General features: G+C 40.1%; 1 protein-coding gene across 8 annotated transcripts in view; it reads right to left on the bottom strand.

The window, feature by feature from the left end:
- The window catches only part of USP40 (ubiquitin specific peptidase 40), an 88,374-nt gene that overhangs the window by 57,056 nt on the left and 14,715 nt on the right, over window positions 1-16,603 (bottom strand). For all 8 annotated transcript variants that reach the window (XR_013333595.1, XM_077757658.1, XM_077757685.1 and 5 more), the window contains 3 exons: window positions 15,382-15,510; window positions 8,559-8,642; window positions 7,034-7,141 (listed from right to left, as the gene is read on the bottom strand). Coding sequence is in view for 7 of the 8 variants with exons in the window: in XM_077757658.1 (XP_077613784.1) it covers window positions 7,034-7,141; window positions 8,559-8,642; window positions 15,382-15,510 (321 nt within the window). In the remaining variant the exon portion in view is untranslated. The remainder of the gene's footprint in view (window positions 1-7,033; window positions 7,142-8,558; window positions 8,643-15,381; window positions 15,511-16,603) is intronic.

Below are 16,603 nucleotides of genomic sequence, written 5' to 3'. Positions count from 1 at the left end.
GCTGTCAGCACAGAGCCCGATGCGGGGCTTGAACCCACGAACCATGATATCATGACCTGAGCCAAAGTCGGATGCTTAACTGACTGAGCCACCCAGGCGCCCCACAATTATGCTTTAAATCAAAGAACAGATTACTTCAAAATCACACTTTTCCCAAATAAAAAAGAACCAACTCCATACTGTTTGCAAGAGACACGTGTATAAAAAAAGCATACAAGATTATGTCAATACTTGACAAGGTAAATTTCAAGGCAAGGAATATTAGCAGAGATAAAGGAAGGGCACTGTATGTCAGGCCACAAAAATCCAAAATGCGTATGCACCTAATGGTGTAACTTAATGTGGACATTAAGTAAAGTTGTCCAAAGTAAAAGGGCAAAGGAACAAATCTACAACGTAGCTGGAGATTTAAACCATTCTCTAGGAACTGACACAACCGAAAGACAGAAAAATCATTAAGGACAGAGAAGTAAACAGAACGCTATTAACCAATATGACATAGTTGACATTTACCAAACAATATACCCAACAACTGCAGAAAATGACTTTTCTGGTAAATTCTGAATATTCAGCAACATAGACCATATTCTGAGGTGTGACACAAATCTCAATAAATCGAAAAGAATTAAAATCATTATTTTAATGGAATGTACAATGGAATTAACTAAAAATCAATTTATGTATATAACAAAANCCCCAAATATTTGGAAAATAAGCAAAACATTTAAAAAAAAAAAAAAAAAAAACCACAAGGGAAATTACAAAATATTTTGAACAGAATGCTAATGAAAACATGTCAGATTTGGCTGCAGCTAAATTAGTCTGAGAAGGGAATTCACAGCTTTAAAAGCATCCATTAAAAGGAAGATTTAAGGGCATCTCAGTCAGTTGAGGGTCCAACTCTTAATTTCGACTCAGGTCATATTCTCATTGATTCGTGGGTTTGAGCCTCGAGTCACACTCTATGCTGGCAGTGCAGAGCCTGCTTGGGATTCTCTTTCTCTCTCTCTCTCTGCCTCTCCCTTGCTCATGCTCTCTCTCAGAATAAGTAAATAAAAGTAATAAAAAACATTAAAAAAAAAAAGGACGGTTAAAAGCAATTGAGATATCAACCCAGGAAACGAGAAAAGAGCTGATCAAATTAAATCCCAGAGGAAAAAAGGAAGGAAATAATTAAAAACAAGAGCAGAAATCAATGATCTAGAAAAGAGATGAGCAATAGAGAAAATCAACAGAGGCAAAAGTTTATGAAAAAATTTAATAAACTTGATAAACCTCAAGCAAGACAGATGGAAAAAAGGGAGAAAATACAAATTACTAATATTTGGATGGATGGAATAAAAAAAGGAAACAACTTCAGGTTTTACAGATACTACAGAAAATACAAGCCATTGTGAATAATTTTATGCTAATAAATTTGACATCACAGATAAAAGAACAAATTCCTTTAAAGACATAATTCTTTTTTTTTTAATAGTTTATTGTCAAATTGGTTTCCATATAACACCCAGTGCTCATCCCCACAAGTACCCTCCTCCATGCCCATCTCCCCCCTCCCCCCAACATCCATCAGTCCTCAGTTTATTTCTCAGCATTCAAGAGTCTCTCATGGTTTGCCTCTCTCCCTCTCCCCCACCATTTCCCCCCTTCTTCTCCCCCATGGTCCTCAGTTAAGTTCCTCCTAATCCTCCTATATGTGCAAACATATGATATTTGTCTTTCTCTGCCTGACTTATTTCGCTCAGCGTAACACCCTCAAGGTCCATCCATGTTGCTACATGTGGCCAGATTTCATTGTTTCTCATTGCCATGTAGTATTCCATGGTATAGATAAACCACATCTTCTTGATCCATTCGTCTGTTGATGGACACTTAGGCTCCTTCTATGATTTGGCTATTGTTGAGAGTGCTATGAACATTGGGGTACATGTGCTCCTATGCATCAGCATTTCTGTATCCCTTGGGTAAATTCCTAGCAGTGCTACTGCTGGGTCATAGGGGAGTTCTATTGTTAGTTTCCTGAGGAACCTCCACACTGTTTTCCAGAGGGGCTGCACCAGTTTGCATTCCCACCAACAGTGTAGGAGGGTGCCTGTTTCTCCACATCCTCGCCAGCATCTAGAGTTCTCTGTTTTGCTCATTTTAGCCACTCTGACTGGCGTGAGGTGGTATATCAGTGTGGTTTTGATTTGTATTTCCCTGATGAGGAGGGATGCTGAGCATCGTTTCATGTGTAAAGACATAATTTTCCAAAATAACATAAGAAGAGGAAAATCTAAATAACTCTACAATAAAAAAAAATTTAAACTATAATTAAAAAAACTTTACCCCCCAAAAATTTCAAATCTCAACAGAACAGAAAGTCCAGATATAAACCCACAATTTTATGGTCAATTAATCTTTGACAAAAGAGGCAAAAATATGCAATGGGAAGACAGTCTCTTCAACAAATGGTAGTGGGAAAACTGAACAGCAACACGCAAAAGAATGAAACTGGACCTCTTTCTTATACAATATACAAAAATAAAGTCAAAATGGATTAAGGCCCTAAATGTGAGACCTAAAATCATAAAAATCATAGAAGAGAGCACAGGCAGTAACTTCTCTGACACTGGTTATAGCAACATCCTTCTAGGTAGGTCTCCGGGGGCAAGGGAAACAAAAGCAAAAATCAACTACTGGGACAACATCAAAACAAAAAGCTTCTGCACAGCAAAGGAAACCAACAAAACTAAAAGACAACCTACTGAATGGGAGAAGATATTTGCAAATGACATGTCTCGGATAAAGGGTTACTATCTAAAATATATAAAGAACTATATAATGCAAACACCAAAAAAAAAAAAAAACCCAAATAATCCAATTAAAAATGGACAGAAGACATAAACAGACATTTCTCCAAAAAACATACAGATGGCCAATGGATATGTGAAAAGATGCTTAACATCACTCATCTTCAAGGAAATGCAAATCAAAACCACAATGAAATATCACCTCACACCTGTCAGGATGGCTAAAATAAAAAACTCAAGTGTTGACAAGGGTGTGGAGAAAAAGGAAGCCTCATAAGCAGTTGGTGGGAGTGCAAACTGGTGGGGCTGTTGTGGAAGACGGCATGGAGGTTCTTCACAAAGTTAAAAACAGAACTAGCCTGTGATCCGTAATCACACTAATGGGTATTTACCCACAGAATAAGAAAACACTAATTCAAAGGGATACATGCACCCTTGTGTTTACTGCAGAATTATTTACAAGAGCCAAAGTATGGAAGCAGCCCAAGTGTCTCCATTGATAGATGAATGGATAAAGATGTGGTACTTATATATGACAGAATATTATTCAACCATAAAAAATGAAATCTTGCTTTTTCAACAACATGGAGGTAGAGGCTATCATGCTAAATCAGGTCATCGTCGGTCAAAGACGAAAACCGGATGACTGCACTCATATGTGGAATTTAAGAAACAGAATAAGCAAAGGAAAAAAAAGAGACAAACCAAGAAACACTCTTAACTAGACAGAACTGATGGTTACCAGGGGAGAGGTGGCTGGGGGGGTGGGTGACAGAGGTGAAGGGGATTAAGAGCACACTTATCATGATGAGCACTGAGAATACATGGAACTGCTGAATCACTATATTGCACACCTGAAACTAATATTAACACCATATGTTAATTACACTGCAATTAAAAAAATAAATTTTCAGATCGCAATAGCTTCAGCAAACATGTAAGAAAAAAAATTATCAATCTGAGAGAATTCTTCCAAAAATATAAAAAAAGAGTATCTCCCAACTTCTCTTATGAGTCCTATATAACCCTGATGCTAAAATCTGACAAAGACGTTACAAAAAAAGAAAATCAAGACTAGTATATCTCACAAATGCAGACATGAAAATTCTAAATATGAGCTAAATGAATACAGTGACATACAGAATATCATGACTAAGTGAGATTTATCTCAGAAATATAAGATTTGTTTAACATTAAAAAGGTCAATGGAATTCACTACATTAACAGAATAAAAGATGTAAAAAACAAAACCCAGTCAGTATTTGATAAAACTCAACCTCTACTCTAAATGATCAGTCAACTATGAATTAAAAGCTAACTCCCTCAAAACTACAAAAGGTGTTTATATATATTTTAAGTTTTATTTATTTACTTATGAATGGCACTGAGAGAGGGAGGGAGGGAGAGAGAGAAAGCTGGGGAGGGGCAGAGAGGGGACAGAAGATGGAAAGCAGGCTCTGTGCGCACAGCACAGAGCCCAATGCGGTGCTCAAACTCATGAAGGGTTTGAAGCACGGGCAGACGCCCAACCAACCAAGGTGTCCCAGGGTATTTATATTTTTTAAAAACCCGGGTGCCTGGGTGGCTCAGTCGGTTAACATCCGACTNAGCCTGCTTCGGATTCTGTGTTTCCCTTTCTCTCTGACCCTCCCCTGCTCACGCTGTCTCTCTCTCAGAAATAAATAAAACATTTAAAAATTTAAAAAAAAAGTGTTTATAAAAAAAAAACCTGCACAGCTAATATCACACTCAAGAGTAAAATACTGAGACACTGACCCAACTGTATTTTGTTTTTTTGTTTCCTTAAAAATTTTTAATATTTATTTATTTTTGAGAGAGAGGGAGAGAGACAGAGTGTGAGCAGGGGAGGGAGACACAGAATCCGAATCAGGCTCCAGGCTCTGAGCTGTCAGCACAGAGCTCCACACCGGGCTCAAACTCACAAACCATAGATCATGACCTGAGCCAAAAGTCGCAGGCGTAACTGACTGAGCCCCCAGGTGCCCCTGATCCAACTGTTTTAATGGAAACCTGGGCGGGGAGGGGGAGTTAAGATGGAGGAGAAGTAGCGGGACCCTGGCTTTGCCTCATTCCTCGAAAACACCTCAATCAGCATCAAATCATTCTGAACACCTAGAAAATCAATAGGATTAAGAGAACATTCTGCATATCTCGGGAGAGAAAATGTGGCANTAGGGGAAAGAAGAACTGTAGTGCCACAGAGAGAGGGAGCCCTTCTTGCAGAGAGGAAAGGGAGAGAGGGTCAGCGAGCTCACGGGGCCTGTGCAAGAAAAACACTCTTCCAAAACCAGTGACTGGGGAATCGGGAGGAATGAACTATCACAAGTTTCTGCGAACAGTGGAGCTCACATTTGGAGTGAGGCTGGAGGCATCACAATTCTGGACTTCAAACTGTATCACAAAGCTGTAATCATCAAAACAAAATGGTACTGGCACAAAAACAGACGCACAGATCAATGGAACAGAAAAGAGAACCCAGAAATAGACCTACAACCATGTTGTCAGCTATCTTTGACAAAGTGGGAAAATATCTAACAGAAAAAAGACAGTCTCTTTTGTTGGGAAAACTGGACAGCAACATGCAGAAGAATGAAAACTGCACCATCTTCTTACACAATACACAAAAATAAACTCAAAATGGATGAAAGACCTAAATGTGAGACAGGAAACCATCAAAATCCTAGAGGAGAACACAGGCTTCAATCTCTTTGAGCTCAGCTGTAGTAACTTCTAACTAGACACATCTCCGGACGCAAGGGAAACAGAAGCAAAAATGAGCTACTGGGACTTCATCAAGATAAAAAGCCTCTACACAGCGAAGGAAATGATCAACAAAACTAAAAGGCAATCTACAGAATGAGAGAAGATATTTGAAATAACATATCTGATAAAGGGTTAATATCCAAACGCTATAAAGAACTTACCAAACTCAACACCCCAAAAACAAATAATTCAGTTAAGAAATGGGCAGAAGACATGAATAGCCATTTCTCCAAAGAAGACCTAAATGGCTAACAGACACATGAAAAATGCTCATCATCATTTATCATCAGGGAAACACAAATCAAAAGCACAATGAGATACCACCTCACACCTGTCAGAATGGCTAACATTAACAACTCAGGAAACAACAGGTGTTATCGAGGATACGGAGAAAGGGGAACCCTCTTACGCTGCTGGTGGTAATGCAAACTGATTCCGCTGCTCTGGAAAACAGTATGGAGGTTCCTAAAAAAATTGAAAATAGATCTACCCTACGACCCAGCAATTGCATTACTAGGTATTTATCCAAAGGATAAAAAAATATTGATTCAAAGGGGGACGTGCACCCCAATGTTTATAGCAGTATATCAACAAAAGTCAAACTAGAGAGACAGCCCAAATGTCCACTGACTGATGCATGGATAAAAAAAGATGTGGTGTTTACACACATATACACACGCACACACACAATGGAGTATTACTGAGCCATCAAAAAGAATGAAATCTTGTCATCTGCAATGATGTGAATGGAAGCAAAGTGTATTATGCTAAGTGAAATAGTCAGAGAAAGACATATACCATATGATTTCACTCATACGTGGAATTTAAGAAAACAAAACAGATGAACATAGGGAAAGGGAAGGAAAAATAAAATAAGATGAAAACAGAGGAGGCGACAAACCATGGGAATCTTACCTACAGAGAACAAACTGAAGGTTGCTAGAGGGGTGTTGGGTGGGGGAGGGGCTAAATGGGTGACGGGCATTAAGGAGGGCACTTGTGAAGACGCTGTTGTGTTAAAAGCCCTTCTTTTTCTGTTGATTTCTTGATTCTACAATAAATTATTTAATAACTTAATACTTAATAAGTAACTGAATTTAAAATTTTTTTAAAATGTTTTTATTTATTTCTAGGAGAGAAAGAGAAAGAGAGAGAGACTGTGAGTAGGGGAGGGTCAGAGAGAGAGGGAGTCACAGACTGAAACAGGCTCCAGGCTCCGAGCTGGCTGTCAGCACAGAGCCCGACACGGGGCTCGAACCCACGAACCTCGAGATCATGACCTAAGCCAAAGTCGGACGCTTAACCGACTAAGCCACCCAGGCGCCCAGTAACTTAACTGAATTTTAACCATTAAATAAAAAAGCTGATTTCATTTTCTCCTAGTTAAAATTTCCTTTGCAAAGGGATCGTAATAAAATCTCCTGGGACAGGACCGCGTGTACGATGTCGTGTATTACCTTTCGCAGCGGTCCATACCGTTTCCTGTACTTCTTGTTCCAAGATATGCCTATCTTTTTCAAGAGCTTCTGGCCCAGCTGATCAACAGGAATTAGATTATTCTCCTCCTTGTGAAAGAAACACAAAATCAGTTAAAAAAATTTGATGAGATGTAATTGTAACATTTACGAGTTCAAAAGGGCCAACAGGATTATATTTAATTAAATGTGCCTATGACAGCTGAACATAGAAGTGGATTAACCATAATTGCTTCAAAATAAAAAAATTTTTTACAAGTAGATTAAGCCTCAGTTTAAAAAACTTGAATTGTGCCTTCCTGTGCCAAAGTTTAAACGCTTAAAGAGCCAATATCCAAAGAGTATTCTGGGGGTTGGTAAATTTCTGATACTTTGTGGGATTCTTTATAAGAAATACTTAAGTGCAAAAAAGGATCATCAATACCTTTTGTGAATGTTTCCAAATAAAAAACAGTTCTAAAACTGAGTAAGAAGTGACTGTTTGGGGCTGAAATGTACCCCCCAATCCTGCATTCACACGTTGACTCCTGAATCCTTAAGATTTCAACTATGACTATATTTGGACCTTTAAAGAAGTGATTAAGTTAAAATGAGGTCATTAGAGTGCGTCCTAGTCCAATCTGACTGGTGTCCTTATAAGAGGAAGAAATATGGACACACAGAGGCACTGGGGATGCACATCCACAGAGAAAAGCCATGTGACGACACAGTGAGAAGGCAGCCACCTGCAAGCCCAGGAGGGAGGCCTCAGGAGAAAAGAAACCTGCTGGTACCTTGATCTTGGACTTCCAGCCTCCAGAACTATGAGGGAATAAATGTCTGTTGTTTAAGCCCGCAGTATGTGATATTCTGTTATGGCGGTCCTAGCAGACTAACGCAGTGGCCATGGACCAATGGAACTAAAGGACTCAGCCTAGGTCCATAGCCAACAATTAAGAAAAAGTGTTGACAGGAATGAATAAATACATAAAAGGAGACCTACCACCTTTACAACACAGCACTAAGCAAACGTTAAAAGTTCATATACTTGAGGTATTATCAGTAAATCAATATTAGGAATGAAAAAGGGGACATTACTTCATGTACTAGACATTAGAAAGGATAACATGGGAAAATAGCAAATTCCAAAACAATATGTGAAGTAAATCCCAATTCCATTTTAAAGGACAGTAATACCAAAAAAACCCACAACACAATCCCAATATATATATACATAAACACAGAGAAAAAGCAGAATGCAAGAATATATTAAAGTATTAACAATGACTGCATATTTGATTTATATTTTTCATTATCTTTATATATTTCCTAGTTTTTTCTCTCAAATTTTCTACCAAATATGAATTTTTTTATAACCAGAAAGTCTCCAATAAAGAACTGTAAAAATAGACACAGAGAACGTCCCAAGGGAAGAGGACTATCAATAGTACCAGTAACAGTTCTATCAATGAAATCTCATGTATTTATGTGCATGTCTGTAATACACACAAAAATATAAACTCTCTACCTGTAGTAAGACTGCTTTTAGAATTATCAATGGATCATCGTCAATCTCTTCTTGATTCTGGAGATCTGGTTTACTTTTTTCCTCCTAGAAAGGAAAACAATACAAAGGTTTTTATCATTATTCCCTTAGAAGGTAATTAACAAAACAGAAAGAAATGTTTGTGTCATGGAAATTTCAAGATGGAGGAGTGATGGTAACATCTTAATAACTTATACACACTTTGGAATCCAGCAGACCTGGCTTTGAATTCCAGTTCTGATTGAATAATCCTGAACAAGCAATTTAATCTATTGAGGATTTTCTGCAAATGGAATTATGAGACAAGCCTCAGGCACAACACACACTCGGTAGGTTCTGACATTTTCCCAGTAAGCACTACCTTAGCTGCACCCTACAAATGTTGACAGGTTGTGAATCACTGGGAAGCTCAGTTTAATGCTTCCTTCTATTTCCCGATCGTCCAATTTTTCACCTCATTCTGTGAAGTTATTTGGGATCATATCAAAATAAGGTATTTTTATTGATTGATATTTTCTACATGCCACCCTGCAAAAGTATTTTAATTTGACTTAAAACCCTAAATACAAATAGACCTAAACAATTAACAGAAGGACAAAATACAGAAATAGTAAAAGAATATGGCAGACTAAGTACAATCATCCTTAACAAATAATTACTAAAAATACTGGATAAACACAACACAACACAACAAAACAAAACAAAGGCATCTTTTAAAAATACACCCTGAACTAGCAAGAGAGTATCAGGAAATCCTCAGAGAACAAGTGAAATGGGAATCCAGGGAGGAAATCCAGAACCGAGGCCTCCAGCCGTCCAAGCTGGCTGACACAGACTCCACTTTGATGCTCATATGGGACAGGGCTTGAGGCACAGCCCAAGGACCTCCCAAAGTATGGAGTCGAATGACTGTTGTCCAAATGACAAGTTTTCCAGTTCTCTGACACCATGTGGGTGTCCTACAATTCAGTTCAGTTCTGATACAAACTTTACTCAGTCCCACAGGACTGCCTCCACTTCAGACAGCAGACACAAATGGGGTCCCAGGCCACCTGCACTTTTGCCTGGCTGATTAAAAATTCTACGATTCCTACAACCCCAGCTTCAGGTTTGAGAATTTCCTGGAACAGCTCACAGAACTCAGGAACTTACACACCCTGTGTACAGGGTGAGGTCAGGAAGGGTCCTGAGAAGAGCAGGAGCCTCTATCCCCATAAAGTCGGGGTGGCCACCCTCCCTGCATGTGGATGTGTTCACCAGCCCACAAACTCCCTTAGTCTCCTTGTTTCAGAGTTTTTATCAAAGTTTCTGTACGCAGGCACGACTGATGGATTGGACTCCATCACCAGCCCCTCCCCCCTCCCCAGGTCAGGGGCCGGGGCTAAAAACATCAACCCTCTAAGGATGTGGTTGGTCCTGCTGGTGACTTTGGAGGTATCTAGGCCCCCACCAAGAGCCACCCCATTAGCATGAACTCGGGTATGGTTGAAAGGGGTTCATTATGAACAACAAAAGACAAGCCTATCCCTCAGGAAATGTCAAGCTCTATTCCAGGAACCTGGGACAAAGACTGAATATAAACATATTTTTTTTAATTATATCACATAGACTTCAGTAAAATGCTAGAAACCTGAAAGAAACACCTTCTCAGTATAAACATGACCTAGAAAAATCTACCCTACAATAAAGGACGATGACAAACTTGCTTTCTTTGATCCTAGATGAAGGTAGAAAAAAATTAACAATATAACTCCCCTATGACCCAGCAATAGCACTGCTAGGAATTTACCCAAGGGATATAGAAATGCTGAGACACAGGAGCACATGGACCCCAATGTTCATAGCAGCACTCTCAACAATAGCCAAAACATGGAAAGAGCCTAAGTGTCCATCAACAGACGAATGGATCAAGAAGATATGGTTTCTCTATACGNTAAATTTATAATCACAAGTCCCCACTTGGGTTTGTGGCTCACATGCTATGGCTCTAAAACCAGGTCAAGTTAAGGGTTGGAAGGGACCACAGGCATGTGGTAGCAACAAATACTTATCTTTCTCAGAGGAAGTCACTTTCAACCTAGCCCTTGAATTACTCCAGTAAATCAGGTTCTTAAAAAAAAACCACCAACCAACCAAGGCAACAGTCTGAAATAACAAAATCCCAAGGAAGTAAAAGCAGCAGATTCTAAGCTGACTTACGGCTTACAATCTCAGACTACAATCATCGTAGTAGTAAAATAATATGTTTAATGTGCTTAAAGATATGACTAAGGAATAAGAGATTTAAAAAAGGTAGAAGGGGAAAGGCAGGCCAGCACCGCCCTCTACGGGACTCGCTAGTGGGTAACTAACAGGCTAGGCCCAGTCCTCCTCCACTCTGCCAGCGCCCAACCTTGGCCTTGTCCGGACAGTAGGAGCTAGTCCTGGACTGCCTACTGGGGGTTGTTATGAAACCTTCTCTCACCCATTTCTTCAAATGTGCAAGATAATGTTCAAAGGAATGTCAACAACCATCAGTGAGGCAAAAGGTCTCTCAGGAAGCAAAAAAAAAAAGCATTCGACTCTTGATTTTGGCTCAGGTCACGATCTCATGGTTTGTGGGTTTGAGCCCTATGTTGTGCTCAGTGCTGCCCGCATGGAGCCTGCTTGGGAATCTCTGTCTCTACCTTTTCCCTGCTCCCTCTCTCTCATAATATATAAACGGTAAAAAAAGGGAGGGGGAGCAGAAAGTGAAGATGGGGCTCCTTTTTACAACCAGATCTAGAGTCANAAGGAATGTCAACAACCATCAGTGAGGCAAAAGGTCTCTCAGGAAGCAAAAAAAAAAAGCATTCGACTCTTGATTTTGGCTCAGGTCACGATCTCATGGTTTCTCATGATCTCATTTTGAACAGTTAATGGCGGATCATCTTCTGGATATGCTAAGGAGATTGGAATGTTGCCTTTATTCTACCATACTATATCATATAACATATAATAATATACGACTGTTCTTTAAACTCTACCTTCAACTTGGGGCTCGAATTTACGACCCTGAGATCAAGAATCACATGTTCTATCGACTGAGCCAGCCAGGCACCCCTGAAATGCTACCTTTAAACCAGGGAAAATTATGTCAGATTGGTCATGAAAAGTATTCTTTTGCAGACAGTACCTACTAAAGAACTCCACGAATGGAGGGAACAGCTCCTCGAAGGGAAGAAGAAATTGTCAAACTATAAGCAGAAAAGAACAATACCTGGCTATGATTAGAGTACTTGTAATCCTACATCTCTAGGCACAAGAAATCTCTCAGCACAATGGCAATAAAAAGAAAAGCAGTGTCCCGCAGGTATATGTATGGAGGTTGAAGTTCTTAAAGCATTAATCATTATTTGAACACCACAAAGCTCTGGATGAAAAACTAGTGACTCTGAAAAAAGAGAAGAAAGAAAAAAATTTAACAAACGGATGCTTCACTGAAGGCCTGAGTACAAATGGAAAGCATTCTGATTGTTCTTTAAGCCCCGAGAAAGACTGTGCTAAAGTAACAAGGCGTCAAGAACAGAGAGGCAGTGCAGAGAGCAAAACCAAATGAAAGAATGCCTGTCTATCTTCTCGAGTCACATAACAGAACCAGGAGAAGGGCCCAATGACGCTAGCAAAGAGCAAATTAACTCTGAGGAAATGGAATGCAAAGCGCAGATGTCCAAGGAAGCACAACTCAAAACGAAGACAGGGAAGAGAGAAATTGCTGCTCCCAGACACACGACCTCACCGCTGCGGGAGTCTACCTCTGTGTGGGATGATACACTTGCAACGAAATGGCAAAAAAAATAAAGACTGACGATAAATCCCTGCCATGGAACCTGACCAGTGCAGAAAGTGGGAGTGCTCTCTCGGACTGAAGAGACAGGGCAACGCTGGAAAACAAGGCTACGCAGACGAGGACAGAACTGGAAAAAAAGAAGCCAAGACTACAGTGGGCAAGGCAAAGAGAAAGTCAATAAATGAACAACACAATATATATTTATTGGATCTGTCCACAAGCTTATATCCGAAACTAAGAAAAGGCTTCAACGCCATCTTTTAGAGAGGAGATGGCGCTAATACAGTTGCCTGAAAAGAGTGAGGGCACAATGGCTACTCCGGGCCCCTGCGCACTGAGAGCAGCATGGAGAAAGGTGGCATGGTGAGAGTACAAACTAAGCGTGGAGACATCGCGGGCTGAATTAGAGCAGATGAGGGCACAAGAACTTCCCTTCATCTGACTGGGCATGTGCCCAACACCTAATGTCCTGGCTAACGTGGCACAAGCATTTGAGGGTGACGCTTCTACGGTGCTCTCAGCCCAGAATGAAACGGAAGGTAACGGACCGGAAAGGGAGACGCAAACCAGTCTTTCTCCAAAGATGTCTGCAACGTAAGAGGGTTTAGCAAGATGGCTGGTTATAAAAATCAACAAACTAACGGTAATCGCATTTCATGCGCTGGCCGCAAATAGCCCAAAAAATACAAAGTACGGCCACAGCCCTACAGAACATCTTCCTGGTAGAACAGTTTAAACTTTTTAAATATCCAAATGCTTTTTAATATCCAAGTACAACAAGAGCATCAGAAATGCAGACCGGTGCTCTGAAAAGCAAACGCCAGAAGGGAGAACGTGCATCTAGAACGTTGCTGGCACCAAGAGAAGCGATATTGCTGTATGCGGCACTACTCGTGAACAACCCCAATTGTCCAGTCATCAGGAAGCTGTCATAAGCATCCTACCTCCCACCATGATGGCTTGTAACTCACATACTGACATTTCACTGGGTTTCAGTTACACGTTAGAAAGCTGGCTGAGGGGTGCCTGGGTGGCTTAGTCGGTTGAGCGTCCAACTTTCGCTTAGGTCATGATCTCGAGGTTTGTGGGTTCGAGCCCCGCGTCAGGCTCTGTGCTGACTGCCAGCTCAGAGCCTGGAGCCTGTTTCAGTCTGTGACTCCCTCTCTCTCTGACCCTCCCCTGCTCACGCTGTCTCTCTCTCTCCTAGAAATAAAACATTAAAAAAAAAAAAAAGAAAGCTGGCTGAGACTGGGGTTGGTGTGTGACGCCTTATGATTTTTCCCACAGCAATTAACTGGAACTAAGACTTCCAGTTAGTGCTTTCCCTCAGAACATCTTTTCTTAAGAAAATTACAAAACTTTTTTATAAGAAGCTCTAAAACATGAAAAGATAGATCTGGCTTACACATCTAGATTCAAAACTCTACTACGTCTGAGAAGGTGTGTATGTGTGTGAGAATACAGGGACAGGCTGATTCTAGAATGTTCACAGAAGAATAAAACACTAATACTCCCAAAGAACAGTTAACACAGGGAGACCTGCCTGCTGCACGACTTATGATGATGCTACAGAAATTAACAATGTGGCATTGGCCTCCAAAGAGAAAAAAGGACAACAGAACAGATACTCAAATGGACTCATACATAAACTGACAGAACAAACCCAGCACTGTGGATTGGTAGGGAAAGAACGGATTGTTTAATAAATGGCAATGGGCAACCAGGTACGCAAATGGGGGGAAAAAAATCACACACCTTTCACAGGGAACCATTCCAGAAAGACTGAGTTTTATTTTTTTAACTTTTTAATGTTTATTTTTGAAAGAGACAGAGTGTGAGTGGGGGAGGCTCAGGGAGAGAGAGGGAGACATAGAATCTGAAGCAGGTTCCAGGCTCTGAGCTGTAAGCACAGAGCCCGATGCAGGGCTAGAACTCACAAACTGTGAGATCATGACCTGAGCCAAAGTCGGATGCTTAACCGACTGAGCCAGCCAGGCGCCCCAAGACTGAGAAGTTTTAAATGGATAAGGCAAAACTGTAAGACTTTTAGAAGACAATATAGGAGGAAAATCTTTCTCATCTTTGGTTGGTACCATGAAAGACAAAGAAAAACCAAGGAACAGTTATCGGTTAAAGGAGACTTAAGATAGATATGCTAACTAAATATATGCATGCTAACCAAATATAATGCAGGCCCCTGCACTTGACACTGGGGTGGGGAAGAAATGCTGTAAAGGACCTGGAAGAGACAACTGGTAGAACCTGAATATAAATTCTTTATTAGAGAGTATTTTGATCTACGCTTGTGTAAGGGAGCATCCTGGTTCTCAGGGGATAAACACCGAAGTATTTACAGGTAAAGGGGCCTGATGTCTTTAGCTTAATCTCAAATGGTTCTGCACTCATAAGATAATATGAGCTGGGTGTATTTGCACAAATTTGGCAAGCTGTTTTGTTTTTTTACGTTTTNCGGGGGCGGGGTGGGGGGGGAAGGGCAGAAAGGGAAGGAGACAGAATTCCAAGCAGGTTCCACACTGTCAGCACAGAGCCTGACACACGGCTCGATCTCACAACTGTGAGATCATGACCTGAGCTGAAATCAGGAGTTAGAAGTTTAACCGACTAAGCCACCCAGGTGCTCCATCGTTGTTGGTTTTTTTAAAAAGTTTATTTATTTAAGTAATTTCTACCCCCAATGTGGGGATCTGGAGATCAAGAGTCGCATGCTCTTCTGACTGAGCCAGCTGGGCGCCCCAAATTTGATGACTTGTTAACTAAAGAATCCAGGTGAAGAGTATATACAGTGTGTGTACTATGCTGATTATTTTTCTATATGAAATGATTTAGAAATAAAAATTTTAAACAACTAACTTTGCTTGTCTCTAAAAATTTTCGAGGGTAAATCTAATAAATGGCAAAAGATTATCTTCACCAAAACAATAAGACTAGAAAAGGGAAAAAGTGCAAAGAAACTTCTAAACTAATTTCTATGCTTACTTGAAATTCCCAGTTTCCCAAATGATCAACATCTTTAATATACACGTGATAATGTCCTCCATAGCAGCCACCTTGGTGGATAATAACTGAGAAGAGGTCATAAACATACTCCAAGTCATCCAATTCACTCTACAAGAGAAAAGAGCATAAACATATAGTTTATGTAAAATGGGAAGATACATTACCAAAGAGAAAAAAGAGTTTCAACTATTAAAAATAAGAAATTGGTTATTGTTAGTTAAAGGTAAATTAAGATAAATTTGATTAATTGCCTTTACAGATGCTTTCGTTCTTAGAGTGAAAACTATCTGTCATTGATCTAATGCCAATCACACCACGACCAACCAAATTCTGCTTTAAACATGAAAACAAACAAAATGTATTTGCATGCACTTTGGCTAAGATCACGTAGGTCATGTGCTAATGAAACACCCTCCCCTGTGAGTCTGTGATACTTTTAGCAAGAATAAAACCATCCCTGTATTCTTTATCCCTACTAGATGCTGTGTTAGGAACATGCTCTTTAGCTGCTGAATTTGTCCTATATTCCAACTAGATGGTCATGGGCCTTGGGGTCAGAGCCGTATCTACAGTCACCTCTCCTGACACTTCAGTCCTCCGCGTCACAGAAAGTTAGCATTATGAATACTAGCTGGTTTTGTCTGGAGGCAGTTTAGTGGGATGAAAAGATTCTTTCTTCTATGATCAATCTTTTCTATGATTAATGTGCTCTATAATTAGGAAGGACCCAACTGATGAACACTTACGCTCACATTAAAAAAACTTTTTTTGCTTTGACACTTTGCATACGAATGCTACTTGAAGGGTACCAATTATTTGAGAAACTTATTTGCTTGAAAAGTAAGTAGAATTTCTGGTTCCGGCAAAAGGTGAGAGATACAAAGATGCAAGGTGATAATCTTCTTCATTAATACAGAAACTGAAAAGTAAAATTATGATCAGTTTCCTAGCTAAGTGCTAAATGTTTTACTTATTTCGCTTCTGTTATTTCAAAGTATGTTACAATAACATGACAAACTTTTTTTTTAAAAAAAATAGGGCCTAGGGGCACCAGGTGGCTCAGTTGGTTAAGCATCCGACTTCGGCTCAGGTCATGTTCTCAGGGTTCGTGGGTTCAAGCCCTGTGTCGAGCTGTGCTGACAGCTAGCTCAGAGCCTGGAGCCTGCTTCGGACTCTGTATCTCCCTCTCTCTCCTGACCCT

Source organism: Crocuta crocuta, unplaced genomic scaffold (genome assembly GCF_008692635.1).
Source record: "Crocuta crocuta isolate KB4526 unplaced genomic scaffold, BGI_CrCroc_1.0 scaffold290, whole genome shotgun sequence".
In the NCBI taxonomy this organism is placed as follows: Eukaryota; Metazoa; Chordata; class Mammalia; order Carnivora; family Hyaenidae; genus Crocuta; species Crocuta crocuta.
The sequence above is the reverse complement of the archived record's forward strand: the minus strand, read 5'-3'. Positions and strand labels throughout refer to the sequence as shown.